General features: G+C 36.2%; 1 protein-coding gene across 2 annotated transcripts in view; it reads right to left on the reverse strand.

Moving 5' to 3' along the window:
* Tmem50b (transmembrane protein 50B) overlaps positions 1-17984 on the reverse strand; it is a 43226-nt gene that overhangs the window by 8125 nt on the left and 17117 nt on the right. For both annotated transcript variants that reach the window (XM_015478705.2, XM_015478704.2), the window contains 4 exons: positions 12470-12602; positions 10043-10155; positions 8567-8634; positions 2234-2326 (listed from right to left, as the gene is read on the reverse strand). In XM_015478705.2, the coding sequence (XP_015334191.1) occupies positions 2234-2326; positions 8567-8634; positions 10043-10155; positions 12470-12568 (373 nt within the window). In that variant the 5' untranslated portion in view covers positions 12569-12602. The remainder of the gene's footprint in view (positions 1-2233; positions 2327-8566; positions 8635-10042; positions 10156-12469; positions 12603-17984) is intronic.

Genomic DNA, 17984 nt, shown 5'->3' on the forward strand with positions numbered 1-17984 from the left:
CCTTCTTGAGTCAGAGATAAAATGGGCTTAAAATATATTTTCCTATAGAAAATAGGCAGATACACTTGTGGTTGCCTAAGGTTGGAAAGGGAGGTTATGGGGAATAACTGCATAATGGGCATGAGATGTTTTATTGAGTGATAAAAATGTTCTCAACTGGGAGAACAACTCTGTGAATATTCTAAAAATACTGAATTGTACACTTTAAATAGATGAATTATAGGTTATGTAAATTTCATGTCAATGAAGCTATTTTTTAAAAAGTACTTTCCTTCTGTTGATCTTTATCCTAGAACCATGTGCTCTATTAGTGTATGTTTTTTGGATGCTAGGGATTGAACCAAAGGGCCTCCACCCCTAAGCTGTACCACCAGCCTTCTATCAGTAATTTTTATTGGGGTACTGGGGATTAACTTCAAGAATGCTTAAACAGTGAGACATACCCAGGCCTTTTTATTTTTTATTTTGAGACACGGTCTTGCTAAATTGCCAAGGCTGGCCTTAAACTTGCAATCCTCCTGCTTCAGCCTTCCAAGTCACTGGGATTACAGGCATGCACCACATGATCAGCTCTATTCATATTTTTAATTAACTAAAATAACACATTTTAGATATATTTGGTGAGCAATGTTATTTAAATATTAGTCAACCACAGTCCTCTTGAACTCTCACTTAAAACTTGTACCACATGAAAAACAAAGGCATTCCAAAAATCTTTGGAATGATCGGTATCAATCAATGAGATTTAAGGAATACTATCAAAAGTATTCAAAGATCAGCTGTGGGTCAGGATAAAAATATGTGACCATTAAGGGAAGTACAAAGAGATTCCAGAGGTAGAGAGGTCAGAGGACAAATAAATGTTCTCTGAAACCAACTCCTATATTTGGGAAGAGCCCATGAAACAGGCTCTTGGATGCTTCCAGAGAGATTGGGCTCTGCTTTTTAACTCCAACCTGAATGAAAAGCTTTTGCACCTGGCACAGTCAGAATATTCAAAATGGTGATATTCAGAATGGTGATATAAAGGCACATTCCCTACATTAACTGTTTCTGCAGGAAGGGTACACATATCTTTGCTCCTACCCTTAAAAACTCCTCTTTGTAGAAACTTAAAAAGAACAGGCTAAAGTTGGAAAAAATGTCAGTAGAAAATATTGGATCCACAGCCCTTGTCTGAAATCCTGAGGGCAAGATAAGCATCAGAATTCAGAATTTTTCAGATTTAAGAACAGAAACATAAAACATGTATGTTACATGGCACCCCCAGTGGGTCCGAACTAGCATCCCCAAAATCAAACATATTTGAATTTGTTTTATTTATTTTTGTAATGGGGATTAAATCCAGGGTTCTTTACCACTGAGCTATATCCCAAGTTGCTCTTATTATTTTATTTACTTATTCATTCATTCATTCATTCATTCATTCATTCATTGGTACTGGGGATTGAACTCCTGGGTACTTGACCACTGAGCCACATCCCCAGCCTTATTTTGTATTTTATTTAGAGACAGGGTCTCACTGAGTTGCTTAGCACCTCACCTTTGCTAAGGCTGGCTTTGAACTCTCAATTCTCCTGCCTCAGCTTCCCAAGGTGGTGGGATTACAGGCATGCACCACCATGCCTGGCCTTATTTTTAATTTGAGAAAGATCTTGCTAAATTGCTGAGGCTGGCCTCAAACTTGTGATCATCCTGCCTCTTGTCTCTGGGTAGCTGGAATTATAGGCGTGCATCACCATGCCTGGCTTCAAATTCATTCTTGCAATAAAACATTTAAATACATTAAATGGGATAAAGACCCTATTGTACTGTCTGTCATTTTAGGTCAGGTTTTCCTGTCAAACCAGTTGATGAAAAACTTGATTTTGAACATTTTATGGATTTCAGAATTGTGTAGATGAGAACTAACTACAGATCTATACTGGTTTCTCATTTTTATCAGGGTAACCCCCAGTAAATGGCCTCTAGTGGAAGAGACTGGTTGTCCAAGATAAGGAAAGGAATCAAACTCCAGAGACGGCTGAAAGATCAGCCTTCGTCAGTGGCTGGGATTTCCTAACTGAAGTCATCCTGTTGCGCAGTATAAGCTTTATTAATGACTAGCGACTCTCCATGCAGAGGAATAGCTTCCAGCTAACTCAATAATTACACTAAATCTTACTCCAGGTGGACTAAGTCCAATATGAAAGACATCTGAATTTATCCTATGAAATAAAGGAGTAATACTTACTTTGGGTAACATATGCACCAAAAAGAATCCACATGGAAGCAATTAGTGACCCAAACATCAACATGAAACCAATGAAGAGCCAAACTCGAGCACCTGTATAAATAAGAGGATTTATGATTTTGTTCATTTTTGCAGCTCTGTAATGGCTTAAGAATACAGAACACTAGAAACACTATTTATATAATATATATTTTGCACATATTTATATAAATCTATTATCGTAATTAACTGAAAATTAAAAATGCACTCATACCAAAAAAAAAAATAAACCCCTAAAAGGGATTAAATCATACCTGGAAAGGGAAAAAGAAAGAAAAGTTACCTTTTTACTAGCTAGAGGAATTAGTATCTGAGAAAACTAGGCAAACTGCCTTGGTAATTAATTATTCAATTAAATTCATCTATTAAACCCTAACTGGAAAAGTATCCCTGTTATATATTCATCAATATAATTGCTTTATTATAAGTATCATATGTGTACTGCAGATAGCCATCACCAGGCAGAAATGAACAAGGACCAACATGTTCCCTTTTAATCAATGATAAGCTTCTAAAAAGTACACCATCCTCAATATGGTATAAATAGCTGCTACTTACTATTCAAACTTTTTACATCTGAGGCAGCCAACCTATACCACATACTCTTGGAAAGGTCAAAGTCAGAAGTGTCTCTTCAACCCTGGATTGTGCAGAATTCTAGAATCTCAATAACAAAATCATCTGAACACCAAGTGCACTCAGCACGTTTTTAAGGAAGCTGGTCAATACTGTGTCAGACCCTGTTTCACATGCACATGACTGCCCATCACTCTGTAGAAAAGTAACAAAGTTCTGATGACATGAAAATAAAATCCTAGCCAATTTTCAAAATTGGAAACTAAATTTTCCTCAACTGCAGTTATTCTGTTACTAAGTGTATATGAATACCATATATTTAGACAACATGTAGGCAAGAAATGCTGATCAAAACTCAGCATAGGAGCTGGAAATATAGCTCAGTTGGTAGAGTACTTGCCTCATGTGCACAAGACTCTGGGTTTAACCCCCAGCACCATAAAAAAACCACCACCACCACCAACAACAACAACAACAAAAACTCAGCATGGTTAGAATGGATGATTTTTGAAAGAAATAGGCCTCTAGCTAATTTAATTTTATTAGGCAAAGCAGCAGCTCTCCAGAAATATATAATTAAGTTTCTTTCCTTGGAGAAAGACAACTTCCTCTAAACCATATATAATCATAGCTTTTATCTAAAAATGAATAAAAGTAACTATTTTTTTAAAACCTTGCAATTATTTTCCATCATGTCCTTTACATATACCCATACATGTTAAACTTTCTAATAGAATTAAACAAGAAAAAAATTTCTCTTGAAAAATGAGTATGCTACCAAAAGCAACATACAGAATGCAATACCCATCAAAACGCTAATGACATTCTTTACAGAACTAGAAAAAACAGTCCTAAAATTCATTTGGAAGAATAAAAGACCCAGAATAGCCAAAGCAATTTCAAAAAAACAATGCTAGAGATATCACAATACCTGACTTCAAACTATACTACACAACCATAGTGACAAAAATGCATGGTTCTGGCATAAAAACAGACACACTGACCATGGTACAGAATAGAAGACACAGAAACAAACCCACACATCTACAGTCATCTGATCCTTGACAAGGTGCCAAAAACATACACTGGAAAAGAGACAGCCTTTTTAACATACGGTACTGGGGAAACTGGTTATCCATAAGTAGATAAATAAAACGAGATCCCTAACTCTCATCCTACACAAAAATCAACTCAAAATGGATCAAGAGCTTGGAATCAGACCATAAACTATGCAACTCCTCCTAGAAGAAAAGAGAGGATCAACACTCCAGCTTTTAAGTACAGGCAATAACTTTCTTAATAGTATCCCTTGAAGCCCAGGAAATAATGCCAAGAGTTAATAAATGGGATGGCATCAAATTAAAAAGCTTCTGTACAGCAAAGGAAACAATTAGTAATGTGAAGAAAGAACCCACAGAATGAGAGAAAATCTTTGGTAGATACTCTTCTGACAGAGATTAATATCTAGAATACATAAGAGCTCAAAGAACTTTACACCAAAAAAATCAAATAACCCAATTAATAAAGGGGCAAATGAATTAAACACTTCACAAAAGAAGAAATACAAACAACCAAAAATATACATGAAAAAAATGTTCAACATCATCAGAAATTAGGGAAATGCAAATCAAAACCACCCTGAGATTTCATCTCACACCAGTTTATTATTATACAAATAATAATAAACGCTGGAGAGGGTGTGAAGAAAAACACTTTGGGCGCAACTGTAAAGTAGTACAAGCACTATGGAAATCAGTATGAAGTTTCCTCAAAAAACTAAAGTATGGACTCTCCATATGACCCAGCTATACCACTCCTCAGTATTTATCCTGAAGAATTAAAGTCATCTTACTACAGTGATATGGGCATACCCATGTTTATAGCAGCACAATTCACAACAGCCAAACTATGAAACCAGCATAGATGTCCATCAACAGGTAAGTGGATAAAGAAAATGTGGTATATACACACAATGGAATTCTATTCAGTCATAAATAAAAATGAAATTATATCATTTCCAGGAAAATGGATGGAACTAGAGACCTTCATGTTAAGCAAAATAAGTAAAACTCAAAAGGTCAAGGCTTATAAGTTTTCTCTCATATGCAGAAACTAGAGTAAAAAAAGGAAAAGAAAGTTGGTGTGGATTGCCTAAAAATCAAAGGAATGTTAGTAGAGGAAAGGGACCAAGAGGTAGAAAGAAAGGAGGGAGGGGGGAAGTGCTAGGGAGTGATAGTGGACAGATTATATTGTTATATTATGTGCATGTACAAATATATAACAACAAATCCCATTATATACAACTATAATGCATCAATAAAAAAATGTGAAAAAAATAAGTGTACTTTTGTTTAGCAAAAAATAAAACTATAACATTTTCCCTCTTTTGCTTTGGCTACCAGAAAGCTCAGAGTTAAGGTTAACAAACAATTAAGAACATCTATCTTGTCCCACATTTTAGGTACAAAGATTTTTCCACCTACTTTCTGTTCCTTTTTATAGCTTTATTATTTAATATTTATAGTACATTTAGTATAGTCCATTTATAGTATATTTATTATTTTGATACTTTCCTACTAATTCTTCCAGGAATTAAATAGTTTACAAATACATTTATTTATTTATTTATTTATTTTTTAAATATTTATTTATTTATTTATTTTTAGTTTTCGGCGGACACAACATCTTTGTTTTATGTGGTGCTGAGGATCGAACCCGGGCCGCACGCATGCCAGGCAAGCGCGCTACCGCTTGAGCCACATCCCCAGCCCACAAATACATTTAAGTACTGTGAAAGCTTGGTAGGGACTATAAAACAGTTTACCCTTAATTTTTGAAGCACTTGATAAAACTTGGTACCACATATAAACATAAATGTGAATTTTAACCCATAGAACAAAACAGCAACAATCACTGAGTAAGGGTAAAAAGTATGAACTTGGGAACTAGATATAGACCCAAAGGGAAATACAAACTCCATCTTTATTTTTCTATAAAAAAAGAGATAATATTAACCATCCATAGCAATGTCTGTGAAACATTCTTTTTTTTTTTTTTTTTTAAATGATTTTTTTTTTTTATAAATAGTTGTTGATGGACCTTTATTTTATTTCTTTGTATGTGGTGCTGAGAATCGAACCCAGGGCCTCTCACATGCTAGGCAGGCGCTCTTCCACTGAGCCACTCCCCCAGCCCCCTTGAAACATTCTTTAATGACAACAATCAAAGAGCTGGGTGCAACAGCACACACTATAATTCCAGCTGCCTGAGAGGTTCAGGTAGGAGGATCACAAGTTAAAGGCCAGCCTGGGCAATTTAATGTGACCCTGATTCAAAGTTGGGGATGTGGCTCAGTGGTAGAAGCCCCCTAGATTCCATCTCAGTAACAAATACAAAAAAATAAAAATGACCAAATAAATTATTGTATGTTCTTCACACAACATTTTCACTTGTAATTAATACCTGTTACTTTCTTCACCCTCTCTCACTCTCTTTTCTTAGCTTGGCAGCACTCGGGATTGAACCCAGGACCTTACGCATGCTAGGCTATGCTCTACCACTGGGCTACACACAGTCTTGTTTTTTGTTTGTTTGTTTGTTTTTTAATATTTTTTAGTTGTAGATGGACACTATACCTTTATTTGTTTATTTTTATGTGGTGCCAGGGATCGAACCCAGTGCCTCACACATGCTAGGCAAGTGCTTCACTGAGCCAAAACCCCAGCCCCTATACCCAATCTTTTTTGTTTTATTTTGAGAAAGGTTCTCACCAAGTTGCCCAGGCTGAGCTCAAACTTGCAATCCTCCTGCCTCAATCTCCCAAATTGGGATTATAGGCATGTTCCACCACACCCAGCTGCCCTCCCTCATTCTTGACATTACTGCTGAGTGAGTATATGCATATGCACACACATACACACAAGTGTGAGCACACACATCTAAAAAGTGAGTGCACAAACACACAGACACAAATGTTTGTATTGTGCACTTTTACCTTAGGTTTATCTGTCATTTATCACTATACCTTCCCTTTCCAATTTTGGCTTAGATCTCAGTAGCAATAAGGCTATAAAATCTACATCATTTAAAGCATCATGTAGAAAGAAAGCTAAGTTATTCACAGCTCCTTTATTTGGTTTGAAACATTATGATGCTAACTATATGACTCCATTTATATGAAAGTATAGAAAAGGCAAAAACTGGGCCTGGGGATGTGGCTCAAGCGGTAGCGCGCTCGCCTGGCATGCGTGTGGCCCGGGTTCGATCCTCAGCACCACATACAAACAAAGATGTGTCCGCCTAAAACTAAAAAATAAATATTAAAAAAAATTCTCTCTCTCTCTCACTCTCTCTCTTAAAAAAAAAAAAAGAAAAAAAGAAAAGGCAAAAACTACAGTGTTAGAAAACAGATAAGCAGTAGCCAGCCAGGAAGTGGTGGGAAGGAGATTAACTACAAAGGAGCATGAAGATATTCATATGATTGTAGCAGTAATTATACGAACTGTAAAATTCAGCAAAGTAATTCACTTTAAATTAGTGAATTTTATGGTACATAAATTATATTCAATCAAACTGGCAAAAATAAATAAAAGATACTATATGACATTCAGCCAAAGGAACCACAAGGCTTTATCCTAGAAATAAGCACACTTTCGTGGCTTAAAGCAAGGGCTCTGGAGCCAGATGGTCAATGTTCAATCCTGGCTCCACCACATCCATGCTTTGTGATTTTGGACAAATTATTTATTAAGCTCTCCGTGTCTTAGTTCCTTCATCTACAAATGAGGACAATAAGAGAACTTACTTCATAGGAGTATTATGATAACTAGTGAGTTAATGCTGCAAAGCACATAGGAAATCCCTAGTGTACAGTGACCGTTCTACAAGTATTTGTTATGACTCTTAATCATTCTTCAAAACTGCCTTTCCCACCTACTCCAAATTTCCAACCATGACCAAAATCACCCTCCCTGCTCCTTGTAGGTTAGAAATCATTTACACAGGGTACTGAAACTCCACTGAAAACAAACCCCTGGATACTAACAGAACATGTTGTAACCTAAAAAAGGAAAAATACTATTGGATGACAATTCAAAAGAATTCAAATTACCAAAAAATAATTTATTTGTACACAAACAGCATGTCTCTTCTAAATAATTTTGTTGCAGTTACTGGGGTGGGTACTCATGTAATCAGAATTGAACATAAAAAGCCCTGTAGCCCTAACATGTTCATTACCATGCTGTCAGGGACCACAGCCAGCTATCTCCTACGTAATATCATTGGTCAACATTATGGAAAATATTAAACCTATCATTAGCACTATAAGAGTAACCTAGAGTCCATGATCTATTGATTTTGAATAGTAACATTTTATACACCACAGGCAGTTTAACAGGACAAAACAGGACTAACTTTCTTAAGAACTTGAAGAACACTAAAACTTTTTTGAAAGTGAATAAAAAATGTTCTAGGGCTGGGATTGTGGCTCAGCGGTAGAATGCTCGCCTAGCATGGGCGGGACCCCGGTTCGATCCTCAACACCACATACAAATAAAGGCATTGTGTTGTGTCCATCTACACCTAAAAAATAAATATAAGAAAAATAAAAAATGTTCTATATCATTATTACCAGTATAAAGACTCATAATAAGTTGGTTTTTCTGCTGATAAGTTCCTATTTGCCAGCATCCATTAAATAGCTCAAAGTGCTTTTACCTGTTCTTCCTAAACAGCCGCTTTCATAGCTGTCGCCTCTCACCTGAGCGTTGGACACAGCATTTATCCTAGAACACAAAATGATCCAGTGAGCTTCATGCTATTAAAATTCTCATAGGTATTTACCTATCACTTAGAAGGAAAACAGATTCTTTCCTAACTTGAGTCAGTATTTAAATAACTAAACATTTTTAAATTATTTTTTAAGATGTTAATGGACCATTATTTTCTTCATTTATTTATATGCAGTGCTGAGAATCCAACCCAGTGCCTCACACATGCTAGGCAAGCACTCTACCACTGAGCCACAGCCCCAGCCCCCTAAACACGCCTTGTAATTTAGCAAAAATCCTAGTGGATAGAAATAAGTCTTATTTTCTTCCCAAGGACACTCAGAAAATATACTTTTTATAAGAGATTCTATCATTTATCTCCAGAGATTATGGGAAAACAATCAATTTTCTCATTTCTTTGCCTATTTTACAGTTACACAGGAATGATTCAGATTAGTTATCCCATCTTAGGGTTCTCATTATAAACAAGTGTTAAAACAGGGGTTGTGAGTGTAGCTCAGTTGTAGAACATGTACTTAGCACATGTAAGGGCCTGGGTTGAATCCTTAATATCATAAAAGAAAAGGGGAAAAAAAGAGTTAAACAGTTTCACTTTGTGCTAAAATTTAAGTGATTTTCTCTGATCCGTTTCTTAAAATGAGAGGAAACTTAGGGCACATATAATAAACAGGATACTTGATCCAGCTTCAATTTCCTTGTTTGAGTAAGGTGCATTAAGAAGACAGGAACTGTCTTCTTTTAGCAGTTTGAAGAGATATAACAGTTTTGTTTTCCATAATATAACCTTTCTTTAAAATTCCTGACAGAATAAGAAAATCATATAATCTTTATGTTTAATATATTTTTAAATTGTTAGAAGACATTGTGAAACTCTTTTATGAAGTGAAATAACCATTAAACCTGAAAGTGATTTATCAAAAAGAAAAGCCACAGATCAATATTATTTTAGGTCAATCCCGCCCTCACCCAAAATATGAGTAGATGCAGTCAAGGAGCACATTTTTAAAAATTACCATCCATGGTAAAAGTTCAGTGTATAGATATACAACACATTTCATTAAATCTAAGATACCATCAATATTCCAAGAAAAATAATATTATCATTACTATTAAGATAATAAAACATGAAGAAATATAACTTGATAACTAACAAAATAGTTTAAAAAATACAAGGAGAAAAATCACATGATAATCTTTATAGATGATAAAAAGATATCTGACTAAATTCAACACTCATTCTTGGTTTAAAAAAAAAAAAACCTTAATTAAAGGGAAATTTAAATTTATCATGTCAGAGAACACTCCATCAATAAATTTAAGTTATTAAAAAAAGCAGTAAATGTTAAGAGGAAAATATTTTTTTAAAAAATAATCTTGAATTGAGAATTACCTTTATACTTACATGAAGAAAGCCAATGTGGAAAATACACCACATGTGTGAAAAGCATGGTTCAACTGTTCTGGCTTTGGATACACTACAGCTGCATCAATCATGATCCACCAACCTGTGAAAAACTTAAGAGTCCAAGACATTAAAAAACAAAAACTCTTGCTTAGTACAATATTTGCTCTTTAAAACTCCTTTTTCCCTACAGATCATATAAATGAGACAAAACATTTCTACTTTTTCAGTTGTGAATGCTGAAATATAAAAGTAAGAATCCCGTGTTTACTTGTTCTTTATAGCAGATGAAGTGAACATATCTAATCAAATCTGAATAAGATTCTGAAGTTCTGCTCTCAGCGCTAGATTAAAAAATTTATTTGGGAATGGCTTATCTGTTTCTTCTACCACAATTACATGCAAGCTCTCTTACCTAACCTCCAACATAACCAACTTCCTGATTATCTGATGTTTCTTTTCTCTATAGAACATTCCTTTTTAATATCCTCAAATTTTAACATTCCTCATTTGCTCCCACAAATGAGTTGTGCCAAGAGTCAGCTGTCATATCTCCAAAACTATTTAAGACCGTAATTGTTTAATTTATGTTATTTAGCTAAACACCACATAACTGAGTGAGCTAAGTTGAACAAACCTAGTTCAATAAGCTGCTGAAGAAATTTTTTCTTAATTTAGTTTTTTTAGCTGTAGTTGGACACAATATCTTTATTTCACTTATTTATTTTTTATGTAGCACTGAGGATCGAACCCAGGGTCTTGTGTGCGAGGCAAGCACTATACCACTGAGCCACAACCGCAGCCCCTGAAGAATTTCTTAGACATATTGAGTATATGATTTTCTAAACTCCTGACATGATAAATTATATAACCTTAATGTTTAGTAAATTTTTAAAAATTGTTAAAAGACATACATGAAAAGCTTCCAAACTCTTATGAAGTAAAATTACTAATAAACCTGAAAAGGATTTTTTTTAAATATTTATTTTTTAGCTTTAGGTGGACACAATATCTTTATTTTATTCTTATGTGGTGCTGAGGATCGAACCCAGTGCCCCATGCATGCCAGGCGAGCGCGCTACCACTTGAGCCACATCCCGAGCCCCAAGGATTTTTTTATATATATATATATATATATTTTTTTTTTAGTGTAGTTGGACACAATACCTTTATTTATTTATTTTTATGCGGTGCTGAGGATCAAACCCAGGGCCCCGCACTTGCTAGGCGAGCACTCTACCGCTGAGCCACAACCCCAGCGACTGAAAAGGATTTAATGAGAAATAAAAGTCAGTCCTAACCTCCCCAAAAATATTAGCCAACACAGTTAAAGAGCACACTGACAAAAATAAAAAACAACTGGGGTGGTGTCATGTCAGTAATCCCAGCAATTCAGGAGGTTAAGGCAGGAGGATCATAAGTTTGAGAAAAGCCTCAGCAACTTAGCAAGACACTGTCTCTTAAAAAAAAAAAAAAAAATACTGAGGATGTGGCTTAGTGTCAGTGGTAAAGCACCTCTAGGCTCTACCTCAGTACAAAAAGAAAAACTTATAAACATTTAAAAGAATTCTGCATGCAGATTTCCTCACAATTATCTTCAGTTTCTACCCCACCTTAATTGATTTGATCTGGTTTGGATTTTTTATGGACTTTGAAAGAACCGTACGATGAAAGAGATGAATCTTAAAAATGTAAAACACTAAAATTTATTTCAAAAATATGCTTGGGAGGCAGAGCATGGTTGATAAAACTATAAAGTAAGATTGGTTGTGATTTGTTTCTGTTTTGTTTTTTGAAGATATATGATAGGTATATGGGGAGGGGTGAGAAGCTCTTTATACCACCTCTATTTTTGTTTATATTCTTCACATTTTCAATAACAAAATGTTAAAAAAAAAAAAAAAGGAAAAAGAAAAAGAAAAAAGAAAGAAAGAAAAGAAAACGAAGGGAAAGAAAACAAGCAATAGTTTCCTCCACACACGTCTTCCTCTTCCGGCCCTCAGCACTATAGCTGAGGTATAAACAGAGAACCCAGTGCTTCCCCAGAGCAGCTGCCGGGTTTCAGGTCTGGTAGCCAGAGGAGGTTACAGATGTCTGTAAATCGCAACAACTGGGTTACATCAAATTCTGAGTCTGAGGACGGTAACATACATATTGTATCATTATGTTAAAAATGTTACTGCCTATAATAATACATGTATTAATACTAGAACTGAAGAAAAGATCTTAAATTTAACAAATTTATGAAGTAAAATAAACCTAGGGCCTACCACACTCTGTAACAGTATCTAGAATCCTGATAATTAGCTTTACAAAACAATGAAATAAAATAGCTCTGGAAATGTACTTACAGTTCAAAGGAACTAACATTAATTTCCAGAGCAAAACATGAAGCATAAATGTCACCAATCAGGCTCTCTCACTTACCAATATTCCTGCGACTACAGAAGCCACGGCGTTTCTTCTCTCACTCCAGTCAATACATTCACATTCTGGCCATCGGAAATTATCTAGGAAGCCTGCCATTCTTAGTCCTCAAGCATGGGTTTTTCATTAAATGCTGTATCATACAAAAAAAATTAACTTATGGAAATGTTAAGAAGTAAAATATCTTATTCCTTTCTTAAAGCTTTAAGCATAAATTGACTTTAGAGCATATTCTACTATAAGAAAAAAAATCAATACTTCAATAGGATGTGCATTAAGATGTACGTAGGATTGTGCTTCAACACAAGGGGGAGCTCACTATTTGCTAAATGAGCACTGATGTTTTAACACCTCCCAATAAGGGGTGGGGGAGCAGCTCTAAGCTAGATCATCTGCAAGTTCAAGAAATTCAAGGTGCTGCCTGACACATGCCTGTAATCCCAGCAGCTCAAGAGACTAAGGCAGGAGGATCATGAGTTGAAAGCCACATTCAGCAACTTGGTGAGGTCCTACTAAACTCATTGAGACCCTGTCTCTAAATAAAATACAAAAATGGGCTGGGGATGTAGCTCAGTGGTTGAGTGCCCCTGGGTTCAACCCCAGTACCAAAAAATAAAGCAAGGCTATGGGTTCAGGTTTGATCCCAGCACGCGCGCGCGCACACACACACACACACACACACACTCAAAAAAAAAAAAAAAAGCCTGACCTATCAGTAAATCTGTAAATTTTCTGACACTTCTCCAATAGAGAGTCGGATCTATGCCCCACCCCTTAATCTGCATATAAACAATAAAGACCAGTTGACCAGGCCTGCCATAGTGGTACACACCTATAATCCCAGCTACTGGGGAGGTTGAGGCAGGAGGATTACAAATTATAAACCAAGATGGGAAACTTAGCAAGACCATGTCTTTAAATTAAAAATAAAAAGGGCAAAGGGCCAGGCGTGGTGGCATATACCTGCAATCCTAGCGACTCTAGAGGCTGAGGCAGGAGGATATCAAGTTCAAAACAAACCTCAGCAACTTGGCGAAGCCTAAAAGAACTTATTGAGTCTCTGCCTCAAAATAAAAAATTTTAAAAAGTGGGCAGGGGATGTGACTCAGTGGTTAAGTACTCCTGGGTTCAGTACCAAACTAAATAAATAAACAGGACTAAGTGCTCAGTGATAGAGCACTTGCCTAGAATGTAGTGTGGCCCTGGGTTAAATCTCCAGTATGGGGGTGAGGGGCTAGTTAACTAAATAAAGGAAGTGATGCTAGGTACCTTCTGCCACTGTAACTTCCAAGATTAGATACAGAAAGCACTCCAGCTTCTACCTGATTCTCTGGAACACCAGTGTGAGAGTCCTGAGTCATTGTGTACAACCTTCAAGGCTCCTATGCTGCAGTGAGACCAGGTGTAGGTGTGCTGGCCAACAGTTCCAGCTGAGCTAACATGGACTGCCTTAATGCATAAGACGCCTCCAGGTGTCCTAGCTATAGCATTACCCAAACTCTGAGCCTTCCCAGATGAGCTGCCAGTTACAGCAAATGGAGATGCATAATCATCTTGGCTATGCTCTTCCCAGATTCCTGACCCAAAGAATCTGAGAAGCATAACAAAATGTCTGCTTTAAGCCCATAGATTTTAGAGTTAATTTACAATGCAATAATAGATAACAAAGGAAAGAGATAATATGAATAGAGTCATTAGAGGATAGCATACTGTGGGAATTTTAAAAAACATATTATATTCAAATAGGTGATTCAGAGCCACCAAAAATTCTAAAAAGAAAAAAAAAATGTAATGGAGCTTGAACCCAGGGGTGTTACCACTGAGCAACACCCCCATTCCTTAGAATTTTTTATTTTTAGACAGGGTCTTGCCAAGTTCCCCAAGATGGCCTCAAACTTATTCTCCTGCCTCAGCTTCTCAAATAGCTAAGGTTCTAGGTGTGTGCCAGCAGGGATTTGACCTTGACAGAAAGAAAACACAATGAGTAGGACACACTTTTATATAGCTTTCCCCCTGAGGAAGGCCATGACTCCACTCCTAGCCCAGGGAGTTACTGTGGTGCAGTGGCAATCTTATTGGCTTCAGATGTCAGAGGATGGAGTACACCAGAGCATCAGGAAATAGTTGGGCAAAACCTTCGAAAGAAACAGGTCAGAAGAGAGAACTCTACATACTTTAATATAAATTCCCTTTTACTTCCTAGCTAACACCTGAACAGCAGATGCATGGAGGAGACTGCAAGGAATCCAACAGGAAATTACAAAAAAAGCTAAATGGCTAAAAGAACTAAAAGGAGATTCCAGCTACTGCTCACCACAAACTCCATTTTGGAGTCTGAATCTCCACCAAGTGAGAGGGGATTAGTAAACACTCTGGGATTTCCAGATAAATCCTAACAAAGTACAAAATCAAGACTCCACAATTTCAAGCTGATGAGTCAATATTTTAAGTACCTGTTACAACAAAAAGCACTATGGACACATGTGATCAAGATATTCTGCAGACATATTAATGAAGTGTTAATAAAGAATTAAATATTAACTGACTAAGCAAGTACAAGGAAGGTCACCCTGAATTTAAGATAATAACTGAAGGTTAAAACAAAATGAAGGTCTGGGGCTGTAGTTCAGTGCTAGACCTCTTGCCCACCATGTGTGAGGCACTGGGTTCGATTCTTAGCATGGCATAGGAATAAATAAAATAAAAGTCTATCAAAACCTAAAAAAAAAAAAAAAATTAAAAAAAAACAAAGTGAAATTCATTTTCCCTATATTAACCTATTATAAATAGTTCTAAAAGGAGGAAATATATAGCTATTTCCACATATGATTTATGAAATAAGCCACAGTCTCCTCCTCCCTCCAGGGCTTAAACTGGGTAGACATTTATGGAGGGGGGCAAAGGAACTGCAAAACAAACTTATGCAAATAGCTATGAAGGAAATGGCACAGAATCCTCAGAGAGAATAAAAGGAAGACCTATTTTAAAACGGGAGGTCAAGGAGAGCCTTTCTGAAGAGTTGAAATTTGCTAAAACTTAAAAACCTACTGAAATTTGAAAGCTGAGTAAAGTTAATCACGTTAAGGAGATGCAAAACAAGGAGAGCTCTGGTTCTAGCAAGGAAGGATTAGTTGATTCCAAAGAGAGTCATGATAAGTGAAAAGTCAGTTAGTGGAGCAAGTGGATTGGAATAAAATTAGAGAAAGGTAAGCACCAGATTCCATTAAAGATTAATATGAATCTCATCAAGGATTTGGGGTTTCATCGGGTGTAAAGGGGAAATTAACTGAATAACATCAAGGAGAAGAGGATTAAGACACCAAGAGCCTAGGCACTAGAGTAAGCAATTAGGAGGGGAAAAGGCTACTGTATTAACAACACTCTAAACTGGGAAGATCAACCTCCATGAGGGTTTTATCATTGATGCTTACAAAAAGATAAACCTATTTTGTGACACAGTTTTGATTTAAGGAAAACTGGCAATACTAACCTGGTTCCCTGCCTTCAAGGAGAAACATGTATACAACATTTAGTATAAAATAATAGACCTTAGGAACTTAATGAAAGCAAAGATTACTTAGATAAAATTTACATGTTCAATAAGAGATCAAATGTTTAGGGCTAGGGTTGTGGCTCAGTGGTAGAGCACTTGTCTAGCATGTGTGAGGCACTGGGTTCAATCCTCAGCACTGCATATAAATAAAATAAAGGTCCATTGACAACTAAAAAAATATTTTTTTAAAAAGTTTAAATAGTTTGTTTAATGTAGGCTTAAAATTTGTTTTAGAAAAGACTTAATAAGGGACTGGACTATAGATCAGTGACAGAGTGCTTGCCTAGCATGTATGAGGCACTGGTTTGATCCTCAGCACCACATAAAAAATAAATTAATAAACAAGATACTGTGTGTCCCTCTACAACTAAATAAATATTAAGAAAAAAAAAAGATAGGGGCTGGGGTTGTGGCTCAACAGTAGAATGCTCGCCTAGCATGTGAAGGCACTGGGTTCCATCCTTAGCACCACATAAAAATAAATAAATAAAATCAAGTATTGTGTCCAACTACAATTAAAATAAATAAAATAAAGTTTTAAAAAAAAGATAACATTTAGGGGCTGAGATTGTAGCTCAGTGGTAGATCACTCACCTCGCATGAGCAGACCCTGGGTTCAATCCTTAGCACCACATAAAAATAAATAAGTGAAATAAAGGTACTGTGTCCAACTACAACTAAAAAATAAATATAAAAAAGATAACATTTAATAATATAAGGGTGGTAATGAATGATATTGAGAAAAAGATCATAAAAATTAAATTCATTTTCTATATATGAATCTATTATAAATAGTTCTAAAAGCAGGAAATATATAGCTATCTATTGCATTATTTTCTTTTTCTTTTTTTTTTTTTTAGAGAGAGAGAGAGAGAATTTTTTAATATTTGTTTTTTTTTTAGTTCTCGGCGGACACAACATCTTTGTATGTGGTGCTGAGGATCGAACCCAGGCCGCACGCATGCCAAGCGAGCGCGCCACCGCTTGAGCCACATCCCCAGCCTGCATTATTTTCTTTTTAGGAAAAAAAATATTTTTTTTTTAAGAGAGAGAGAGAGAGAATTTTAATACTTTATTTTTTAGTTATCGGCGGACACAACATCTTTGTTTGTATGTGGTGCTGAGGATCAAACCCGGGCCGCACGCATGCCAGGCAAGAGCGCTACCGCTTGAGCCATATCCCCAGCCCCTAGGAAAAAAATTAATAGTATTTATATATAAACACACAAACATATATATGTGTAAACACTGGGAAAATAAGGAAGGACAAACACCAGTACTTTCATGTTATTATATAAGTGACTGATAGGATCAGTGTTTCTTTTGCTTTTTGTTTGCATATTTTTGAAGTTTGCTATGCAAAACGTGAATTATGTTTTTGGGGGGAGGGGAGGGTACCAGGGATTGAATTCAGGGGCACTTGGCCACTGAGCCACATCCCCAGCCCTATTTTGTATTTTATTTAGAGACAGAGTCTCACTGAGTTGCTTGGGGCCTTGTTTTTGCTGAGGCTGGCTTTGAACTTGTGACCCTCCTGCCTCAGCCTCCAGAGCCGCTGAGATTACAGGTGTGTGACACAGCACCGGGCTCATGAATTATGTTTTTGAAAAATACAAAGTTTTTAAAAGTTACCATAATTAACACAATGAACTAGGTGATTCTTCTCCTCTGCAACCTGCCCAGAAGCCTCCCGTATGACGTAATACATCTACAATTGCTTTTGATAAACTTAAAAAGACTTTTATAGATCAAGGAAATTTTTTGTATGCTCTCTCACAAAACTGACTCTGACCAATCAAAAAAGAAATTATTGAACTGGATCAGTGGTTGCTATCTTAAAAGATCCAAACTGCCTTGAAAGGCCCAAAGGCCCATGTGTCGAAAACTTGGTCCCCAGAATGTAGCTCTACTGGGAAGCGGTAAAACTTTTAGGAGGCAGTGAGAGGAAGTTAGGTCATTGGG

Source organism: Marmota marmota, unplaced genomic scaffold (assembly GCF_001458135.2).
Source record: "Marmota marmota marmota unplaced genomic scaffold, marMar, whole genome shotgun sequence".
Taxonomy (NCBI): domain Eukaryota; kingdom Metazoa; phylum Chordata; class Mammalia; order Rodentia; family Sciuridae; genus Marmota; species Marmota marmota.